Raw genomic sequence first — 22,241 nt, 5'->3', positions numbered from 1 at the left:
GAACAAATCTCTAACTAAGCAGTGCAAAGTCGTGTTTGGAAGGAGGAATGATACACAAGCCTCAGATATAACAGATCTGGCGAAGACAAGAGGATGGACTTCATAAGTGAAGCTCTACAGCAGCGCTACTCAAGAGTTCGATTCGCCAATCACCTCCAAGCCTGAAGAACCTTAGTGCAGCAAGCTCTATCTCTCTAGCATCATGAGCCAGTCATAAATATGTAACATCTAGAAGGCGTTCCGAAACTGAGCAGACTGATTTGTTATGCGTTATGAGTTTTCAAGTAAAGCTTAACATATGCTGGTCTAAAACTCTGAGCAAAGTTGTTCTCTTAGTCAATGACACGAGGAGCCCTTAAACAAGACTACCTTCATTCCATATATTACACCTTTTGCTTACGGAGGTGCAGCTTAAACCTCCTTCAGCTTCCAACGTTATTAACAGGTCACGGCGGACATGTCCATGGCTTGGCTTGTGCAGGAAGGGAGGCGCAGCAAATGTGTGGTCCAAACTGCTTCGCTTCAGTCTCTGGGAGATCCACCTCTACCTCTTGGTCCCCTCTCCTTGCGCTTGTTTTTTGTCCTTTGGGCTCTTAGATTTTGAGTCTTGTTTAGGAGAAAGCAGTTTGAGAACTTTCATTGGTTTGAATTTTCCTTTCTTCTTCTTATGGGTATCGGTATGAAAATCTGGAAGACACAAGAGAGGTTGGGTGGAAGTCATGGAAATGGCAGAAGTGGATAGCGGGAAAGGCAAGTGCAAAGACATGTACATACAAGATGGTTTCATCTGCTATTACTGCAACTGCAGGGGGAGCTCCCCAGCTTCTTACCCTCCCCCCCCCCCCCCCCCCCCTCTGCTGGGAGGAAAATAGCCTTTCCCTCCACTAACAGGGCGGAGCTACATACCAATATATAGGTAAAAGCACAATTTCTGATGTGGACACCACCATACTTAATATAGAGATGGGCATCTAGAATACGCTTTTATTGTAGTTGTAGGTCCTCGTTAACCGCTTTCTGACCGACTACATATCTATCTAAAATCTACGCCCTGTTTGGTACACTACTTAAATTACCACCGCAGTACGCGCCTGCTGCTACCGTGCCGCTCTCCCGCCCGGCCATCGCTATGACAGCAGAGCTCCGTGAGCCAGTCAGGAGCAGATTTCATTGGCTCCTGACCATGTGATCACATTGGCTCACAGTAATCACAGGCTCAGGAACCAATGGAATCGGCTCCCGACTGGGTCACGAAGGTCTGCTGTCATAGCGACAGCAGAGCGAGAGGGCTTCAGTGGCAGGAGAGCAGCGGAAATGGCGAAAAAGAAGACTCCATGCAGCGTGACGTCAGTGAACCCGTTTTTTTTTACCCAGCAGTGTCTGGTCCTTAAGGGCCCTTTTACACTTAATCAGTTGCTCTGATTTTTAAAGTAATGCCCATGTTTTCCTATTGGCACCTTTCACACTTAACGCGTTTTAACTGAAATCTTTATCACAATGCACTGCTATGGAAAAAACGCGTACCAACGCATACTAACGCACACCAACTGATTAAGTGTAAATGGGCCCTAAGGGGCCAGAGACTTCTAGTACTGAAGTGGTTAAAGAAGATGCTGGGAATACTGTAAGGAAGGAGAAAGAATCAAGACTCGATGTCTTCTAGTGCCTAGGTTCTCAACACATGGCGCACGTACCCCCTGGGGATACTATCATAGGGCTCAAGGGACACCTGAACTTATCATAGTCAATCTATTATAGAAAGTTTTGAAATTAAAAACTATGATAAATCATATATAAACAAACATGAATACATATTTAGAGTTAATTAAGAGCATCAAGGATTGTCTGAGAGACCTTTATATACAATTATACAGTACTCTTAAAGAAAACCTGAGGCATTTAATCAAGCAGCTTTTATACTTACCTGGGGCTTTTGCTAGCCCCATGCTGGCCATGGGCGCCATCGCCATCCTCCTTGGCCCCTCCGTTCCTCCCCCAGTATATTTTCCTGTCGTGACCAGTCTGCATTACTGCATGCGCACCCGCTGCGCTCCCGTGGCCCGGACTGTTCTGCTCAGTACTAACTGTGCAGGCGCAGAACTCTTCGCATGTGCAAAGAAGCACGACTGGCTGCAACGGGGCTATATACCAGGGATACAGCGGGGAACGGAGGGGCCCACATCCTGCATAGGGTTGGAAGAAGTCCAAGGCAAGTATAAACACTGCTTAATTAAATGTTTCAGGTACACAGTAACAAATATGTAGTCATCGGGGTATGTTAGATGATGTTAATCACACTAATAATAACTGTAATTGAAAAGGTGGTACATGTTATATTAATGTTTAGAGACCCTTCTAATGCGTCACATCTGCAGATCGTTCACTGCTGTCTCCTAGTCAGACCCTTACCTTTCCTTTGTATCAACGCTGCTATTAATTTATCTTCTTCTTCCTCCCTAAAATATAAAAAAGCATCATTAGGAATAAAATGTCAGTAAATACCAGTCACGTTACAGTCAGTGATGAGGCACTATTGTGGTATTAACCATTTCCTGCACCAAAACCAAGATCGGCACCATATAGAACACCTTTGCTACACACCATCGATCTGCTTTCTATTGTATACTTGACTGATCTGTTCATCATGTCATTTCTAAAATGACTAATAATTCAGCTTTTGCTTTGTATGGTCCCGCCTCTTCCCCCTCTGGATCTCTAACGGCTGCTCAGCTGGTCACATGACTCTCTTCAGTGCTCTGCCTGTCGGAAGATTTTTTTCACATAGCCCAGCTTGTGAGGGTTAGTCATTTTTCTTCTTTTAAAGGGAATGTGGTAGATTGGCGAACTTTATTCTGCCTTCCCCTCCAAAGTCAAATTCAAGCAGCAAAATTAACCATTTTGCATTTAATTGGCCTATTTCCAAACTGCATAAATTTGAATAAAATTAGCATGACATTTGCATGAGTCTGGGGTTATTAGGCCCTCTCTGACCTTCCCCTAGCAGTGATGTGACGTACCTCTGCTTGTCCTCATCCAGGCACTTGACGATGGCGTTCCTTTGCTCAATCAGGGTGACCAGCTCCTGCATGAGTACCTGCTCCCTCTCCTTGTCCTCATCCAGCCAGTCTTTCTCTGTAAGGAATGAGAAGGTGGTCAGTATAAGGAACACTCGCGGTTACACAACTACTGCCTTCTTCTAAGGATAATATTTAAAGGACAACTGTAGTGAAAGGTATATGGAGGCTGCCATATTTATTTCCATTTAAAGAGACTCACGTGTGCCCCTGCAAAAACGCCGCTAAACAGGGGTCCCTTCACCCCCAAAATCAACGACCAAATTGGTCGTAGATTTTGCTGCTCCGAGAGGCAGGGCTAACGGCTGCAGCCCTGCCTCACAGCGCGTCTATCAGCGGCGCATCGCCGCCTCTCCCCCGCCCCTCTCAGTGAAGGAAGACTGAGAGGGGCGGGGGAGAGGCGGAGGTACGCGTCTGACAGACGCGCGTGAGGCAGGGCTGCGGCGGTTAGCCCTGCCTCTATGCGGAAGAGATTCCGGGATTTGGGGGATCAGGGACACTCGTTAAGCCGCGGGATAGCGGCGTTTTAGCAGGGGCACACATGCCCCTGCTATCTATGAATAAATCTCGCTTCAGACTCTCTTTAAGCAATACCAGTTGCCTGGCTGTCCTGCTGACCCTCTGCCTCTAATACATTTAGCCAAAGCCCCTGAACAAGCATGCAGCAGATCAGGCGTTTCTGACAAATTTGACAGATATGACAAGATTAGCTGCATGCTTGTTTCTGGTGTGATTCAAACATGTCTTAAGCCAAATAGAGCAGCAGGGCTGCCACGGAACTGGTATTGCTTAAAAGGAAATAAATATGTCAGCCTCCATATACCTCTCACTACAGTTCTCCTTTAAAGGAACAGAAACTTGAAGTCCACTAGGGCTGAGTGCAATTGACAGATATTGAAAGCTATTTTTGGTTCACTCAATTGTCCTTTGTATATACACTGTGTGGGGTGATTTAATAAAACACCATTATCTTTCATCATTGGCCTTGATTCATAAAAGTGAGTGCGGTAGTTCAGAGTAGGGCGGGAAATTACTGCTAGCGGTAAATGAGGGGTTTTGCAGTGAATTCATTAAAAAAATTGTGCGAGGTGATTGCGATAGTAGTCGGTAAGTGTGCGGTACGTGTGCGGTGTGGTGAGAAAAGCTGTTGGTATAATTTGCTTAGAGCGGTAGTTTGCCGCTGACAAGGTGCATGCTGGGTAGAAGTGGGCAGTTTTAGACACGTGACATATATAGAATATATATATATATATATATATATATATATATATATATATATATATATATATATATATATATATATATATATATATATATATATATATATATATATATATTATTATTTAGTATTTATATAGAGCCGACATATTACGCAGCGCTGTACAGTGTATATATATATATATATCTTGTCACTAACTGTCCCTCAAAGGAGCTCACAATCTAATCCCTACCATATGTCTATATTATGTAGTGTAAGTACTGTAGTCTAGGGCCAATTTTTTAGAGGGAGCCAATTAACTTATCTGTATGTTTTTGGAATGTGGGAGGAAACCGGAGTGCCCGGAGGAAACCCACGCAGACACTGAGAGAACATACAAACTCTTTGCAGATAGTGCCCTGGCTGGGATTCGAACCAGGGACCCAGCGCTGCAAGGCGAGAGAGCTAACCACTACGCCACCGTGGCTTGCAAAAGTATTCGGCCCCCTTGAAGTTTTCCACATTTTGTCACATTACTGCCACAAACATGAATCAATTTTTTTGGAATTCCCCGTGAAAGGCCAATACAAAGTGGTGTACACGTGAGAAGTGGAACGAAAATCATACATGATTCCAAACATTTTTTACAAATAAATAACTGCAAAGTGGGGTGTGCAGCCAAGTTCTGTTTGTCACATTGTCACAGGCTGAGGGCTGGAGATGCTATCAGCTTGCCTTTGTGTAATGTGACAAATTCAGTCCCCTCTCCTCCTCCTCTGAAATCTCTGGCTAGTAACCTCCTCCTCCTGCCCAGACTGAGCTCCCATAAGCCCTTGCTACAGTGTCAAGGCACTCTAAAAAACTGTGGGCTAAGCTTGTTTAGTTTATAGGGCATTAGAAAATTAAAACAAAACAAAAAAAGTATTTGGCCTGAGGAATGCTCTATAAACAATATGAAAGGAACATAATTATGCAATGAGTAAAAGTTTATCTCGGATCCACTTTAAGGTCCCCATACACTGTCTCAATTTCCCGCCGTTAGACAGCAGATTCGATCACTGATCGAATCTGTTGTGAAATCGATACGCAAACGCTGACCGTTCGACCGATTTCCATCCGAAATCGATCGATCCAGTCGATCTGTCCGCGCGGAAATTTTTTCTCGATCGTCGGCAGCTCGGGAGTGCGTCCATAGCGGCGTTTGAATGTCCCGACGACCGACGCTAGTGGCAATACATTACCTGTTCCGCTGACGCGTGTCCCCGCTGTCCCGTCTCTGCGCTGGGCTCCGGCTGGCTTCACTTACTTCCTGACGGGGGAAGTTTAAACAGTACAGTGCCCTCTACTGTTTAAACTTCCCCGTCAGGAAGTAAAGTGAAGCTGGAGCCCAGAGCGGAGACAAGACCGCGGGGACAGTGTGGACTCGCGCCGGCCGGATCAGGTATTGTATGCTGGGGGAGGCGGCAGCTCCACAGATTGTGAATCGATTTCATAGTGAAAGTGATTCAAAATCTGTTTGCAGTGTAGGCAGCCAATAGATCCCTCTTTGATCAGATTCGATCACAGAGGGATCTATCTGCTGGTCGATCTGGTGGCAATCCACCAGTGTATGGCAGCCTTTAAGGTGCAGGGAGATTTGGGCGCAGGGTGAAGCAAAAAAATGGCTGATCCTGCTCCTGCACAAGTCCAGGCGGTGTTAATTACTATTCCTCCTCCAGGCCGCCATGGACTCTGGGGAAATATGTAATTTGGCTGCCAGCTCTTGCTAGCGGCCGAATTACGCTGTTTTTATAGTCATTTGGGCTCTGTCTTTTTACTGTCTGATGGCCGCTATAGCCGTAATTCACATTATGGCCTATGGCGGCGCATGGTGGGCCCAAATTTCCAGAGCCCTTTTTGCAAGTCTCGGCCAGATACACGTCCCTTCAGATCCTACGACTGAGCAGGCAAATGATTGGAATATATATACATATATATATATATATATATATATATATATATATATATATATATATATATATATATATATACACACACACACACACACATATATATATATATATATATATATATATATATATATATATATATATATATATATATATATATATATATATATATATATATATATATATATATATATATATATATATATATATATATATATATATATATATATATATATATATATATATATATATATATATATATATATATATATATATATATATATATATATATATATATATATATATATATATATATATATATATATATATATATATATATATATATACATATATACATATATATATACATATATATATATATATATATATATATATATATATATATATATATACACACACACACACACACACACACACACGTGTACACGAGCCTGCATCTATATCTGATTGATGCAAGATCTGAATACCGATCGGATCGAGTAGGATGAAAATTGCATGGTATGTAGCAGGCTCGAAGTATAGCTGAGACGGAGGCCCACAATAAAATATACATACCTGGGGCTTCCTCCAGCCCGGTCGCACCCATGTCGTCCTGTTCCTCTGGTCGCCAGCAACAGGCCCCAAAAAATCCATCAGTTGGGGCCAGTCAGTGCATGCGCAGTCATGCCATGCACGCTACCCTGGCTCACTCCCATCGTTGGGAGCGTTCTGCGCCTGCACAGTAGTACTGCACAGAAGCAGAACGCTCCAGGCAATGTGAACGCGCCAGGAGTGTCCTCGCAGCCGAGGCCGCAAATACACAGTTGGCCCCGGACCAGAGGACTTTCTAATTACAGGTGAACGGAGGGGGAGAAGAGGACGCCGTGGGTGCGATCGGGCCCGGAGGGGGCTGGTAGAAGCCCCAGGTATGTATATTTTATTGCGGGGCCCTGTCTCAGGTTCCCTTTAAGGCCTGGATCACACTTCAGCTGTACGGTCACAAAGCAGTTCAAGACAAACCGCAGCAGATGGATTGCCACTCTCAACCCCATTAGAGCAGATCAGTGAAATGATGAGAATTGCATCTTGCATAACACTGAGTTGATGTACATTGTATGGCAATCTCATATAAACTGGAGCTGGAGTTAGTCCAATCGCACGCGGGAAGTGGCATTTATTAGCATCTCACTAATCAGGTGATTTATAAGCTGAGCATCATGGGAGGTCGCACATTCGGGAAGGTACCTGGTTTATTTAATAGACACCGGAGCTCATACTCTACGTCGGCCTGTCGCTGCTCCAGGTCCTGCTGTTTGGTCCTGGAAATAAAACAGAAAAAAATATAAACCTATGTAAAATTAAATCATTCTCTGTACAGAGCGGCCCAGAGATGTGCAATTCACTTACACAGCGCAGAACGTTTACCTCCTACATACTGACAGTGTAATCTTACCGCTAATGGCTAGAATACCTGGGGGAGCGCACAGAATGTACAGATACTCACGTGTACACGAGCTCTGACTCCCTGCGCACCAGAGCATGCTTCTCCTGGATCAGCTTAAACCAGTCCACCAACAGGCCGTCCTCTTCTGATTCTGTGTGAAGAGCAAACCATTTCATATAACCAGCTCTCTTTAAAGTGGTCTGAAACCCAGCATTTCCTCATTGCTCTAAAAGATTATTTACAGCATAAAATCTACTACCACAAAATAAATGTGTAGCAGCACACCATTCAAAGAGTTAAACACAGCGGAAAGCTTCTGGCAGCATGCGAAGAGGTGATTATCTTTTGTTTACATTACTTTGTCAGATACATTTAGTAAACATTAGCAAAGTGCCGAAACTGAGCTCTACTGAGCTGAGAAGTGATCACTAGATAGATTTTAATATATAAATACAGCAGCCAAGCAATGAAATGCAATGGCAGCTTTCAGAGCAGATAAACTGTACTTTGGGAATTTGTAGACTCGTGCACAAAAGCAAATATGATAACTGCATGAGTAATAAAAAGCAGGTAAACACTTTTTATTGAATGTTATGCCAGAGTTTTATCCCACTTTAAGTAAACCTGAGCCAGCCAATGTTTGTAAAAATAAAATAACACACTACCTGACCTGGGGGACTAGTCACTTACCACCGCTAATATATTTTTTTCCTCCAGTTTCCTTTTGTTGCCACTTCTGTCATGTTTACTGTCATGTTCCCACTGATTTATAAGGTAAAATACAAGAGGGTGCTTCATCTCTGGTTCTCTTTAATAATTCTAGCTTGCATGCACATTTAATGCATCTTGGAATCGGCCCAATCACATGGGCTTCCTGCTGATTCTGATTGGCTCAGGTTCAAGCTGCATTTAATTAGCATGCAACACTTTTATCCGAAGCTCTCACCATTGTCCATCTTGCGCAGTCGGTGCTCCAGCTCCACCCCTCGCCTCTCCAGCTCGTCCAGCCGAAGCTCGATCTCCTCCATCTCCATCAGGATCTCCTGCTCTGGGATGTAGTCGTCAGCCTGGACCTGATGGTGCGGAGGAGGCAGATGGTTGGCAGCGAGAAGAAGAAAATAACGTGAGTCACTGAACATATGTCTCCCTGTACACACAATACTCCACGAGGATAAGAAGACAAACCTCTGACTGCACAAAAGTCTACATCTAAAATACGCAACGTTCAACTAAAGCCAAGAAACAAAAACCAAGCTACAAGAGACCTATGGGAAGAGAATTTCACAACTTTAAAAGTGCCCATACATCAGATGATGTGTGGGCAGATCAAATAAGTGAAAGATCTCTCTGATCGAAGAATGATCTGATGCCTGCCCATAGACCACAGGCCGATTCCTGATCAATTTCATGCTGAAATCGATCCAGAATCGACCTTGTGATGCCGTATCCACCTCCTCGCCAGCCCGACGTTGCTCCCCCCTAATGTTTAAAGTGAACCTCCGGACTAAAAATCGACTCAGCAGCACTGAAAAGGCCTGGTGTTTCTTTAACCGTTTCACAGCATCAGAACTTTGTTTCTCTTATCCAAGCCTCATTTTTAGCTGCACAGAAGGAAACTGCCCGGGCTTTTTTCCCCTGATGCTGTGCAAAGCATGATGGGATTTCTGATTTTGTTGTTCTCGTTCTGCTGTTTTGGTGCAATTTTTTTTTTTTTTACATTTTGAATTTTTCAGACATTTGAAGCCTAGCGCATGCAGCTGGGAGGTGTAATCAGGACACAGGACAGTTGGACCTGTGTCTCCTGCTCCTTGTCACCTCCTTTCAACCAAAAAGATGGCTGCCCCCATGACAAAGATGGCAGACCCCATGAATCACAAACATTTGCCTGTTCTTTTAAAACAGGGTGGGTAAGAGATTATATTACCTATCTATTCTAATTAACATAACTAATGTAACTTGATGACAGTATGTTTGTTTAGGCTGAAGTTCCCCTTTAAAGAGAATCTGTATTGTTAAAATCGCACAAAAGTAAACATACCAGTGTGTTAGGGGACATCTATTACCCTCTGTCACAATTTCGCCGCTCCCCGCCGCATTAAAAGTAGTCAAAAACTGTTTTAAAAAGTTTGTTTATAAACAAACAAAATGGCCACCAAAACAGGAAGTAGATTGATGTACAATATGTCCACACATAGAAAATACATCCATACACAAGCAGGCTGTATACAGCTTTCCTTTTGAATCTCAAAAGATCATTTGTGTGTTTACCTTCTGTCCCCTTCTTCTCTCATGCACTGAACATTACAGGCTTCCTGCAGACAGCTCTGCCTGTGCCTGTGTTTGTAATTCCTCAGCATGTGTCAGCCAGCTACTTTCACAGCCTAACAGAGGAGGATTTTTATCCAGCTCTCTTCTATCACTGATAAGATAGCAGAGAAGCTGCTGGCTTATGTAAATAAAACACACACTGGAGTGTGCATAGAGGAACAGACCAGCACAGAAGAGTTGGCAGCCTTCCAGACACAGGCCGACAAGTCTGACAGGGGAAAGATACATTGATTTATTACAGAGACCGTTATAGTACAAAGTGCTGCAGTTAGCCAGAACAGATTAGAATAGGTTTAGGAACTTGTAAGATGGTAGAAAAAACGTTGTAATTTTTGTTACAGAGTCACTTTAATGTGCCCCCAGTGCACTATACACTCTATATATTACCATAAAAACAGGGAACACCAAGAGCCCCAATAGTGTAATACGTACTGGATAAGGTGGCAATAAATGCATATTGCTAGATACTCACAAGTCAGGGTCACTATTGGGCAACCACTGTAAAGGCAGGTGGGGAGATTGTCCTGACCCCACTCAGGATTAAGAAGTCGCTCTCTGTAGACAGGAAGAAAGGGTAGCAACCCTCCACCAAGGGTGGACTCCAAATTGTATACAATGAACAGAGGCGCCAAAAGCATAAAATTAGATTAAATGAGCTTAAACACCAACTTAATTTGCAAAAATGAACCACAGAGGCGCTTAACTTGAATCCTTGTGCAGATCGCTTGATACTCCTCCCTATATTTCCTGATGAAGCGGGATTGAGCCTGCGAAACGCGTTGCATTTTTTTTTGGAGTTTCTAATAAATGTGTTTGACTGTCTGAATCGCAGTCGTTGTCGTGTCTGCTTGAGGGAGGTAAGACCATCACTTCCTCCTTCATTTTTGCCAATTAAGTTGGTTTTTAAGCTCATTTAATCTAATTTTATACTTTTGGCGCCTCTGTTTATTGTATACTATATATTACCATGGTTACCGGAGTAACATGGGCACGTGTGAGGTCACACACACACACACACACACTACACACACACACACACACACACACATGTAAGTTGGCAACAACGTGGGGCGCAGGTATGGACAGAGGATGGAGCAGAACCAGCGGCGTACACGGACAGGTAATGTACAGAGTGCACTGGGCAACGGGGGGCATATTGAACATTGAGGGGACAGCTTTGGGGTTTCCTCACATTCATCGCTCGTCCCAATATAAACTCGCCATTACTGCCATGCACCAGATTGACCACGATGGCCTGACATCTTGCAGCAGGTCCAACCAATTTAGTGTTCTCTCCAGAATTTTTTTTTCCAGCCGGGTGGTATGAGAAATTAGCCGGGTGGAGCAAGATGAAAGAATGCTCGGCTGGTGCTTCTCTGCTTACAACAGAAGAGGAGGTGGGCAGATAACAGCCGGGTGGTCACCAAAATTAGCCAGGTGGAGCGCCCACCTAAAAGAGCCTGGGGAGAACACTGCGATTCATGCGACACCCTTGATTGGGCATGCACTTGGTGGCACCAACTTTCATCCGATTCTATTATAATAAATGAATCGCATAGTCGATCGGCCGCCAAATTGCCTGATGCATGGCAACCTTACCATCAGATAGATCGCTCTCTGATCAGAGGGATCTATTAGCTGCTCCCACACTGCACACAGGTTTTAAATAAATTTCAGCACGTAAACGCAGCATGAAATTTCAGCATTGGCCTGCAGCACATGCAAGCCTCTTACTAAAAGATATTCCTCTTTTGTTTAGGGCAGCAAAAAGAATCCAAAAGAAGTTCTGACCACGGACACCGTACCACGTACAATTACAACTTGCAATATACTCTTTAACCACCCAGCATGTTCTGTAAAGAATGAACGATTTATGTCAGTCGCACAATGCGGCTTCTCCGTCTTACCTTGCGTTTGATTAGCGGGAATCCGTGACCCGGCGCGGGCCGGTGAGACGTTCTGGACTCTCTCTTACTTTTCCTGCTAGCGGGGGATGTGATCGGAGAAGCCTTTCTGTTGAACGGGTTCTCTTTACATGTTGCCTGGAAAAAAAAAAAAACACTAATGTCAGCATCACTCAAAAGACAGTATTTATGCTTTTTTCTTTTCAAAAACATGAAAGGCTTTTTCGCGCATTGCTGGAAGGTGTTATCGCTGTAACAGATGTGTTTATCTCTCTGATATATACCGTATGCTACACCCCCGGGCTACTTGTGACAGCAGAAGATTCAACAGAAATAGAATACCTGTTAGCGCTGCCGCTAACCCTGCCGACCACGCCAGATGTCTGCGGTCGTTCCCACCCGTTTACCTGTTTATTGTGTTTTATCCAACTCAGAGAAACATCTAAAGAAACAGGTAAAGGGAAGAAGAAATGCAGCGAAGATGTGGATTGAAAAAATTATAAATATTTAAAGCAGCAATGTTTCTTCCAACACTTTTCACTAGGCGAAACTTCAACTTTATGGCAAATATGAGCACGTTCAGTACGTTATTCCCCCCCTCCTCCAGGACAATTTGATTTCATCAGCGTCCGTCTGGGCACCGGCTCCACAGCAGCGATACAACTTGTCTTTTAGTGATAGTTTCTCCATTTCCCCTTTGGTGCAGGATTATGCAAATTTATGCAGCTCGAAAATGGACCAATCAAATTTTACCCCAGCCAGATTTGATTGGTTCATTTACAATCTGCATACATTTGCATAATGCTGCATCAACTCGAAATGATTAGCACCTCATTGACCATTCCTACTACTGCTTATCAATCCTCATAACAAAATCCCCTCCACAGATGAGTTAACCTAATAACTCCTCCCCCCACCAGCAGAAACCCATTCCTAATGCCTAACCCTAAACTCCTTTTTTCCTGCCCAAAATAAACTCTTTCCTAAACCACCCCCATCCCAACATAAACCCTTCCTGATGCCTACCTCTAGTTACATAGTTACATAGTTATTTTGGTTGAAAAAAGACATATGTCCATCGAGTTCAACCAGAGAACAAAGTACAACTCCAGCCTGCTCCCTCACATATCTCTGCTGATCCAGAGGAAGGCACAACACCAGCCTGCTCCCTCACATACCCCTGCTGATCCAGAGGAAGGCACAACACCAGCCTGCACCCTCACATATCCCTGCTGATCCAGAGGAAGGCACAACACCAGCCTGCTCCCTCACATATCCCTGCTGATCCAGAGGAAGGCACAACACCAGCCTGCTCCCTCACATATCCCTGCTGATCCAGAGGAAGGCACAACACCAGCCTGCTGCCTCACATATCCCTGCTGATCCAGAGGAAGGCACACCAGCCTGCTCCCTCACATATCCCTGCTGATCCAGAGGAAGATACAACACCAGCCTGCTCCCTCACATATCCCTGCTGATCCAGAGGAAGGCACAACACCAGCCTGCTCCCTCACATATCCCTGCTGATCCAGAGGAAGGCACAACACCAGCCTGCTCCCTCACATATCCCTGCTGATCCAGAGGAAGATACAACACCAGCCTGCTCCCTCACATATCCCTGCTGATCAAGAGGAAGGCACAACACCAGCCTGCTCCCTCACATATCCCTGCTGATCCAGAGGAAGGCACAACACCAGCCTGCTCCCTCACATATCCCTGCTGATCCAGAGGAGGGCACTACACCAGCCTGCCCCCTCACATATCCCTGCTGATCCAGAGGAGGGCACTACACCAGCCTGCACCCTCACATATCCCTGCTGATCCAGAGGAAGGCACAACACCAGCCTGCTCCCTCACATATCCCTGCTGATCCAGAGGAAGGCACAACACCAGCCTGCACCCTCACCTATCCCTGCTGATCCAGAGGAAGGCACAACACCAGCCTGCACCCTCACCTATCCCTGCTGATCCAGAGGAAGGCACAACACCAGCCTGCTCCCTCACATATCCCTGCTGATCCAGAGGAAGGCACAACACCAGCCTGCACCCTCACCTATCCCTGCTGATCCAGAGGAAGGCACAACACCAGCCTGCTCCCTCACATATCCCTGCTGATCCAGAGGAAGGCACAACACCAGCCTGCACCCTCACCTATCCCTGCTGATCCAGAGGAGGGCACAACACCAGCCTGCACCCTCACCTATCCCTGCTGATCCAGAGGAGGGCACTACACCAGCCTGCACCCTCACATGTCCCTGCTGATCCAGAGGAAGGTACAACACCAGCCTGCATCCTCACCTATCCCTGCTGATCCAGGGGAAGGTACAACACCAGCCTGCACCCTCACATATCCCTGCTGATCCAGAGGAAGGCACAACACCAGCCTGCTCCCTCACATATCCCTGCTGATCCAGAGGAAGGCACAACACCAGCCTGCTCCCTCACATATCCCTGCTGATCCAGAGGAAGGCACAACACCAGCCTGCTCCCTCACATGTCCCTGCTGATCCAGAGGAAGGCACAACACCAGCCTGCTCCCTCACATATCCCTGCTGATCCAGAGGAAGGCACAACACCAGCCTGCTCCCTCACATATCCCTGCTGATCCAGAGGAAGGCACAACACCAGCCTGCTCCCTCACATATCCCTGCTGATCCAGAGGAAGGCACAACACCAGCCTGCACCCTCACATATCCCTGCTGATCCAGGGGAAGGTACAACACCAGCCTGCACCCTCACATATCCCTGCTGATCCAGAGGAAGGCACAACACCAGCCTGCTCCCTCACATATCCCTGCTGATCCAGAGGAAGATACAACACCAGCCTGCACCCTCACATATCCCTGCTGATCCAGAGGAAGGTACAACACCAGCCTGCATCCTCACCTATCCCTGCTGATCCAGGGGAAGGTACAACACCAGCCTGCTCCCTCACATATCCCTGCTGATCCAGAGGAAGGCACAACACCAGCCTGCTCCCTCACATATCCCTGCTGATCCAGAGGAAGGCACAACACCAGCCTGCACCCTCACCTATCCCTGCTGATCCAGAGGAAGGCACAACACCAGCCTGCACCCTCACCTATCCCTGCTGATCCAGAGGAAGGCACAACACCAGCCTGCTCCCTCACATATCCCTGCTGATCCAGAGGAAGGCACAACACCAGCCTGCACCCTCACCTATCCCTGCTGATCCAGAGGAAGGCACAACACCAGCCTGCACCCTCACCTATCCCTGCTGATCCAGAGGAAGGCACAACACCAGCCTGCTCCCTCACATATCCCTGCTGATCCAGAGGAAGGCACAACACCAGCCTGCACCCTCACCTATCCCTGCTGATCCAGAGGAAGGCACAACACCAGCCTGCTCCCTCACATATCCCTGCTGATCCAGAGGAAGGCACAACACCAGCCTGCACCCTCACCTATCCCTGCTGATCCAGAGGAGGGCACAACACCAGCCTGCACCCTCACCTATCCCTGCTGATCCAGAGCAGGGCACTACACCAGCCTGCACCCTCACATGTCCCTGCTGATCCAGAGGAAGGTACAACACCAGCCTGCATCCTCACCTATCCTTGCTGATCCAGGGGAAGGTACAACACCAGCCTGCACCCTCACATATCCCTGCTGATCCAGAGGAAGGCACAACACCAGCCTGCTCCCTCACATATCCCTGCTGATCCAGAGGAAGGCACAACACCAGCCTGCTCCCTCACATATCCCTGCTGATCCAGAGGAAGGCACAACACCAGCCTGCTCCCTCACATGTCCCTGCTGATCCAGAGGAAGGCACAACACCAGCCTGCTCCCTCACATATCCCTGCTGATCCAGAGGAAGGCACAACACCAGCCTGCTCCCTCACATAGCCCTGCTGATCCAGAGGAAGGCACAACACCAGCCTGCTCCCTCACATATCCCTCCTGATCCAGAGGAAGGCACAACACCAGCCTGCACCCTCACATATCCCTGCTGATCCAGGGGAAGGTACAACACCAGCCTGCACCCTCACATATCCCAGCTGATCCAGAGGAAGATACAACACCAGCCTGCACCCTCACATATCCCTGCTGATCCAGAGGAAGGTACAACACCAGCCTGCATCCTCACCTATCCCTGCTGATCCAGGGGAAGGTACAACACCAGCCTGCACCCTCACATATCCCTGCTGATCCAGGGGAAGGTACAACACCAGCCTGCACCCTCACATATCCCTGCTGATCCAGAGGAAGGCACAACACCAGCCTGCTCCCTCACATATCCCTGCTGATCCAGAGGAAGGCACAACACCAGCCTGCTCCCTCACATATCCCTGCTGATCCAGAGGAAGGCACAACACCAGCCTGCTCCCTCACATATCCCTGCTGATCCAGAGGAAGGCACAACACCAGCCTGCTCCCTCACATGTCCCTGCTGATCCAGAGGAAGGCACAACACCAGCCTGCTCCCTCACATATCCCTGCTGATCCAGAGGAAGGCACAACACCAGCCTGCTCCCTCACATATCCCTGCTGATCCAGAGGAAGGCACAACACCAGCCTGCTCCCTCACATATCCCTGCTGATCCAGAGGAAGGCACAACACCAGCCTGCACCCTCACATATCCCTGCTGATCCAGGGGAAGGTACAACACCAGCCTGCACCCTCACATATCCCTGCTGATCCAGAGGAAGGCACAACACCAGCCTGCTCCCTCACATATCCCTGCTGATCCAGAGGAAGATACAACACCAGCCTGCACCCTCACATATCCCTGCTGATCCAGAGGAAGGTACAACACCAGCCTGCATCCTCACCTATCCCTGCTGATCCAGGGGAAGGTACAACACCAGCCTGCACCCTCACATATCCCTGCTGATCCAGAGGAAGGCACAACACCAGCCTGCTCCCTCACATATCCCTGCTGATCCAGAGGAAGGCACAACACCAGCCTGCTCCCTCACATATCCCTGCTGATCCAGAGGAAGGCACAACACCAGCCTGCTCCCTCACATGTCCCTGCTGATCCAGAGGAAGGCACAACACCAGCCTGCACCCTCACATATCCCTGCTGATCCAGAGGAGGGCACTACACCAGCCTGCACCCTCACATGTCCCTGCTGATCCAGAGGAAGGTACAACACCAGCCTGCACCCTCACATATCCCTGCTGATCCAGAGGAAGGCACAACACCAGCCTGCACCCTCACATATCCCTGCTGATCCAGAGGAAGGCACAACACCAGCCTGCACCCTCACATATCCCTGCTGATCCAGAGGAGGGCACTACACCAGCCTGCACCCTCACATGTCCCTGCTGATCCAGAGGAAGGTACAACACCAGCCTACACCCTCACATATCCCTGCTGATCCAGAGGAAGGCACAACACCAGCCTGCACCCTCACATATCCCTGCTGATCCAGAGGAAGGCACAACACCAGCCTGCACCCTCACATATCTCTGCTGATCCAGAGGAGGGCACTACACCAGCCTGCACCCTCACATGTCCCTGCTGATCCAGAGGAAGGTACAACACCAGCCTGCACCCTCACATATCCCTGCTGATCCAGAGGAGGGCACTACACCAGCCTGCTCCCTCACCTATCCCTGCTGATCCAGAGGAAGGCACAACACCAGCCTGCACCCTCACATATCCCTGCTGATCCAGAGGAAGGTACAACACCAGCCTGCACCCTCACATATCCCTGCTGATCCAGAGGAAGGCACAACACCAGCCTGCTCCCTCACATATCCCTGCTGATCCAGAGGAAGGCACAACACCAGCCTGCTCCCTCACATATCCCTGCTGATCCAGAGGAAGATACAACACCAGCCTGCACCCTCACATATCCCTGCTGATCCAGAGGAAGGCACAACACCAGCCTGCTCCCTCACATATCCCTGCTGATCCAGAGGAAGGCACAACACCAGCCTGCTCCCTCACATATCCCTGCTGATCCAGAGGAAGGCACAACACCAGCCTGCACCCTCACATATCCCTGCTGATCAAGAGGAATGCACAACACCAGCCTGCTCCCTCACATATCCCTGCTGATCCAGAGGAAGGCACAACACCAGCCTGCTCCCTCACATATCCCTGCTGATCCAGAGGAAGGCACAACACCAGCCTGCTCCCTCACATATCCCTGCTGATCCAGAGGAAGGCACAACACCAGCCTGCTCCCTCACATATCCCTGCTGATCCAGAGGAAGGCACAACACCAGCCTGCTCCCTCACATATCCCTGCTGATCCAGAGGAAGGCACAACACCAGCCTGCACCCTCACATATCCGTGTTGATCCAGAGGAAGGAGAAAAAACCCTTACAAGGCATGGTCCAATTAGCCCCAAAAGGCTCTCCATGCTAATTTAAACTACCCCCCCCCCCCCCTTCCAAACCACCATCTGAATCTTCTATTTATAATGTTAACCCATTTCATGATGAAACTCTTATCTTAACCCTTTCAGGGACTGGCACCCTAACCCCCCTCAAGGACCAGGCGAATTTGCATGCAGGGGGGCGGTGCATTTGGGGGGGGGGGGGGGGGGAATCAGGCAGCCGGATCCAGAGTGTGGCTTGCTGGGCTGTGTGGCCCGGTGTCCCCCCTGTGTGCAGCAGCCTTTATTCACCTCCCAGGCTCCAGCGAGGAGCCCCTGTAGACCCCTCCGATCTCTCCGGCATTCCGGATCGCGGCTTGATGATGTCATCAAGCCGGGACCCGACACTTACGTCAGAGCAAGCGGGGATGCTGGCCAGAGCGGAGGGGGGCGCCGATCGCCGGGGAACCGGCAGGAAGGTGAGTGGATCCTCTTCTTTCCCCCCTGCCGCCGTATCACTAAACAGTAATCACTATGATCCGCCGGCGATCGTAATCATCAGAAGCCATAAACGATGGTTGCTGATCACTGAGGGGCGAGGTCAGCTGTCAATTTTAGGTAAAGAAAGAAAAGAAAGAAAGAAAGGTGCCCACCTCAGGCTCCCTTTAAAATTGGACCTGAACTCTTGCACAGAACAGAAGGAAAACATAGAAAAATGCACCCTGTATGTATTTAGAGAGTTTAGCCTGTGTAATTCCACCTCATTTGTGACTAATCACAAGTTGTAATTTTATCACTCAGTTGTCAGGTGACTGCCTCAGCAGAGCAGCTAATTTGTAAACACAGGATGTTAACCCTTTGTCTGCTTCCACAAAAGCAGGAAGTACACACAGTGCAGATTTATTGCAGGATTTATTTAAGCTGTAACAAAGACATTTTTTTTCTTTAAAGGTTATTATGCTATTGCTTATCTTTTAGAGCAGAGAGGAAGTTCTGAGTTCAGGTCCGCTTTAAAGTGGACCCAAATTAACCTCTTGAGGACTGCTGTGTTAAAGGGGAACTGAAGAGAGAGGTATATGGAGGCTGTCATGTTTATTTCCTTTTAGACAATACCAATTGCCTGGCAGCCCTGCTGATCCTCTGCCTCTAATACTATTAGCCATAGCCCCTGAACAAGCATGCAGCAGATCAGGTGTTTCAGTGGTTCAGACTTATAAGTCTGATCTGACAAGACTAGCTGCATGCTTGTTTCTGGTTTTAATCAGATACTACTGCAGAGATATAGACCAGCAGGGCTGCCAGGCAACTGGTATTGATTAAAAGGGTATAAACATGACAGCCTCCATATACCTCTCTCTCCAGTTCCCCTTTAAACCAGGCACATTTTTAAAGACCAGGCACATTTTCATTAAATTGGCCACTGCAGCTTTAAGGCCAAGCTGCAGGACCGCACAACACAGCACACAAGTGATTCCTCCCCCCTCTTCTCCCCACCAACAGAGCTCTCTGTTGGCGGGGTCTGATCCCCCCCCCCCCCCCCCGTGTTTATTTGTATTTGTTTTTTAAATAAAAACTGTGTTTTTTTCCCCCCCTGCTGTATACCCCCCTCCCTCCCCCCGCCGGCCAATCCCTGTGATCAGCTGTCATAGGCTTCAGCCTTTGACAGCCGATCACCTCCGTGGCTCAGGAGGGGACAGCCGTGTCACACGGCTGTCCCCAGTACAGCGCTGCTGCTGATCGCAGCGCTGTACGGGTAATTAAACGGTGATTATGCCGTCTAACAGTCTCCCGAGCAACAATAGCCACTCGTAGACTGAAGAGGCCCTCCAAGAATGAGATCCGCGCGAGCTCATTCAAAACAGAGCCCCAGGACTTTACGCCAATTGGCGTTAGGCAGTCCTGGGGCTCCGGCCGTGGCCACGCCCATCGGCGTGACGCGGTCGGCAAAAGGTTAAAAATACAAGATTTCAGAAATAAAATCTATTTTCTAAATATAACAATAAATAGCAGACTTTTTTCAGCTGCATGATGACAAATATAAAATATTTTACATTTATTGGAGGAACCCTTCCCTTTCTTTCATATTGCCGGGACAGAATCCGGCAAACTGGTGGAGTAGATGGTGTCGGGCAAAGGAGAAATTGCTAATGGCTGCCACCTGTATAACCCTAGCTATGGAAAGAGAAGGGTGAAAAGCATGCACTGAAATGCTCATAGGCTTGAAGGAGTGTTTATTTATCTTTGTATGAGTCAGAGTGGTGCAACTAAGTATTTTGAATTAAAAAATGTGTTTGGTTTGGGTCCGCTTTAAGACCATAAATGATGTTTGGAAATAATACTATTTTAAGAGGAACACCGCCCCCTATCTGAACATTTCAGTTTGCTGTAAAATGATCGTGAGCTACTGTATATATATTCAAGATCAGCAACATTACACGAGCCGTACCGTCGCTGCGGCCTTACACTTACCTTGGCAGGATGCTTGGCTTCGGAATTAGGAGACGTCACTTCCGGTTCGGGAGGAGGAGGAGCCGATCGGCTGGGCGTGAACTGCAGGCTGTCGTTAGAGGATTCCCTCGCCTCCAGCGACAGATTCCCCAGCGCGTCGCTCGTGTTGGCCAGATCGCTGGAGGAGGAGAAGCTGGTGTTGGTGGACAGGACGCTGGCCTCGTGGCTGCTGGCCGCGGAGGGACTGAGGAAGTCCGCTTTGCTCTCATTTGGTGGTCCAGAGGTCGTCGGGGAATGAATGGTCGGCTCAGAGGAGCTCTTGGGAACGTTTTCCGATTCGCGATCCTTAGCAGATGGATCTATAGTGAGGCTCTCTGTACTCAGCGCCGGCGACGGGCTGCAAGATGGCGGCTCCGAATGCGAAAGGCGGGACGTAAGAACGCCGGAATGGTGAGCTGAAAACACAGAAATAAAGAGGCACTGTAGTGACACATCAGAATGCAATAAATTATTCAAGATATCCACTTTTACGGTAATTATCCTGACTTCAGCATCACAAACACTTCCTAGATCTGTATATGGTTATTTGTAGCACCGCCCTCCCAGTAATGTTTGGCCTAGGCTGTTTAGCTATGCAGAATTCTACCCTCCCCCCTTCCCCTGAGCATTCTGGGACAAGAGGTATTTTGTACTGGCTTTAGAACTCTCAGTAAACAAACATTCCACAGAGATGCACCTGACAGAACTAAAGATGTGGCCACCTGCAATAAACTTCAGAATGTAAATCAGGGAGAGGAAAGATTTTACAATGGGCACACACTGATTAAATAATCTATAAATGAAAATTGCAAGAAAATAAGACATTTTAAAGTTGCTATTTTATTGAAGTGCTAAATAAAAAAAATTAAAAAAAATCCACTTGGTTTGGTTGACCCTCAGAGAGAAAAACAATCCTGTAACAGTCCTCATCATGGAGCTCCCAGGTCTCATCAGAAACATTCCAGGCCGGGGTTACTGCAGGACGACGTGTCATGTGACTTATTCCCTAATACCGATCACATGATCAGCACGTGGGAAGGTTGCACTTCCTCTTACAAGTAAATCAAAACAAGGCAAACAGAAATCCTACAAACAAAAATAAAGATACAAATACAAAAGCACGATCTGGTGATCACTGGCAGTTTCTTACCCAGAGGGGAAGCGTTGGGGGCTCGGGGGGCGGGCCTTTTCCGTCCTTTCGGGCTGCTGGTCGGGGTAATGCCGTACCACGGGTGGCTGGGCTTTAACGTGTTCCCGTTAGAATCCTCCTCTTCCCCCGGTGGCTCCTCATCCTCGAACGGGTTGTATGGCTTGGAGACGCTCTGACTGACATCTTCTGAGGAGGTCTTGGGTTTATTCTCTGCCTCGTCCTGCTTCTGCCCCACGGGCGGAGGAGGCGGGGCTGCGCGCTTCTTAGACTCGGACAGGGGCACCAGGGAAAGCCAAGGCGGGTTTATGGGACGTTTGTCTTCATCCTCTCTGTAAGAGAAGCCACGTCAGACTCATTAATAAGTCATAGTCACATAGTTATTTGGGATGAAAAAAGACATACGTCCATC

The 22,241-nt window shown here is 47.7% G+C and overlaps 1 protein-coding gene across 2 annotated transcripts in view; it reads right to left on the bottom strand.

Annotated features, from left to right (window-relative positions):
- Nucleotides 1–355: 355 nt before the first annotated feature.
- The window catches only part of MICALL1 (MICAL like 1), a 73,371-nt gene continuing 51,485 nt past the window's right edge, over nt 356–22,241 (bottom strand). For both annotated transcript variants that reach the window (XM_068252077.1, XM_068252079.1), the window contains exons 8-16: nt 21,833–22,161; nt 20,665–21,098; nt 11,901–12,035; nt 8,612–8,738; nt 7,726–7,816; nt 7,467–7,540; nt 3,018–3,132; nt 2,410–2,456; nt 356–687 (exon numbers count right to left, since the gene is read on the bottom strand). In XM_068252077.1, coding sequence (XP_068108178.1) covers nt 545–687; nt 2,410–2,456; nt 3,018–3,132; nt 7,467–7,540; nt 7,726–7,816; nt 8,612–8,738; nt 11,901–12,035; nt 20,665–21,098; nt 21,833–22,161 — 1,495 coding nt within the window. In that variant the 3' untranslated portion in view covers nt 356–544. The remainder of the gene's footprint in view (nt 688–2,409; nt 2,457–3,017; nt 3,133–7,466; nt 7,541–7,725; nt 7,817–8,611; nt 8,739–11,900; nt 12,036–20,664; nt 21,099–21,832; nt 22,162–22,241) is intronic.

The sequence above is a fragment of the Hyperolius riggenbachi genome, chromosome 9 (genome assembly GCF_040937935.1).
Source record: "Hyperolius riggenbachi isolate aHypRig1 chromosome 9, aHypRig1.pri, whole genome shotgun sequence".
Classification (NCBI taxonomy): Eukaryota; Metazoa; Chordata; class Amphibia; order Anura; family Hyperoliidae; genus Hyperolius; species Hyperolius riggenbachi.
This window is presented reverse-complemented; position numbering and strand designations above follow the sequence as displayed.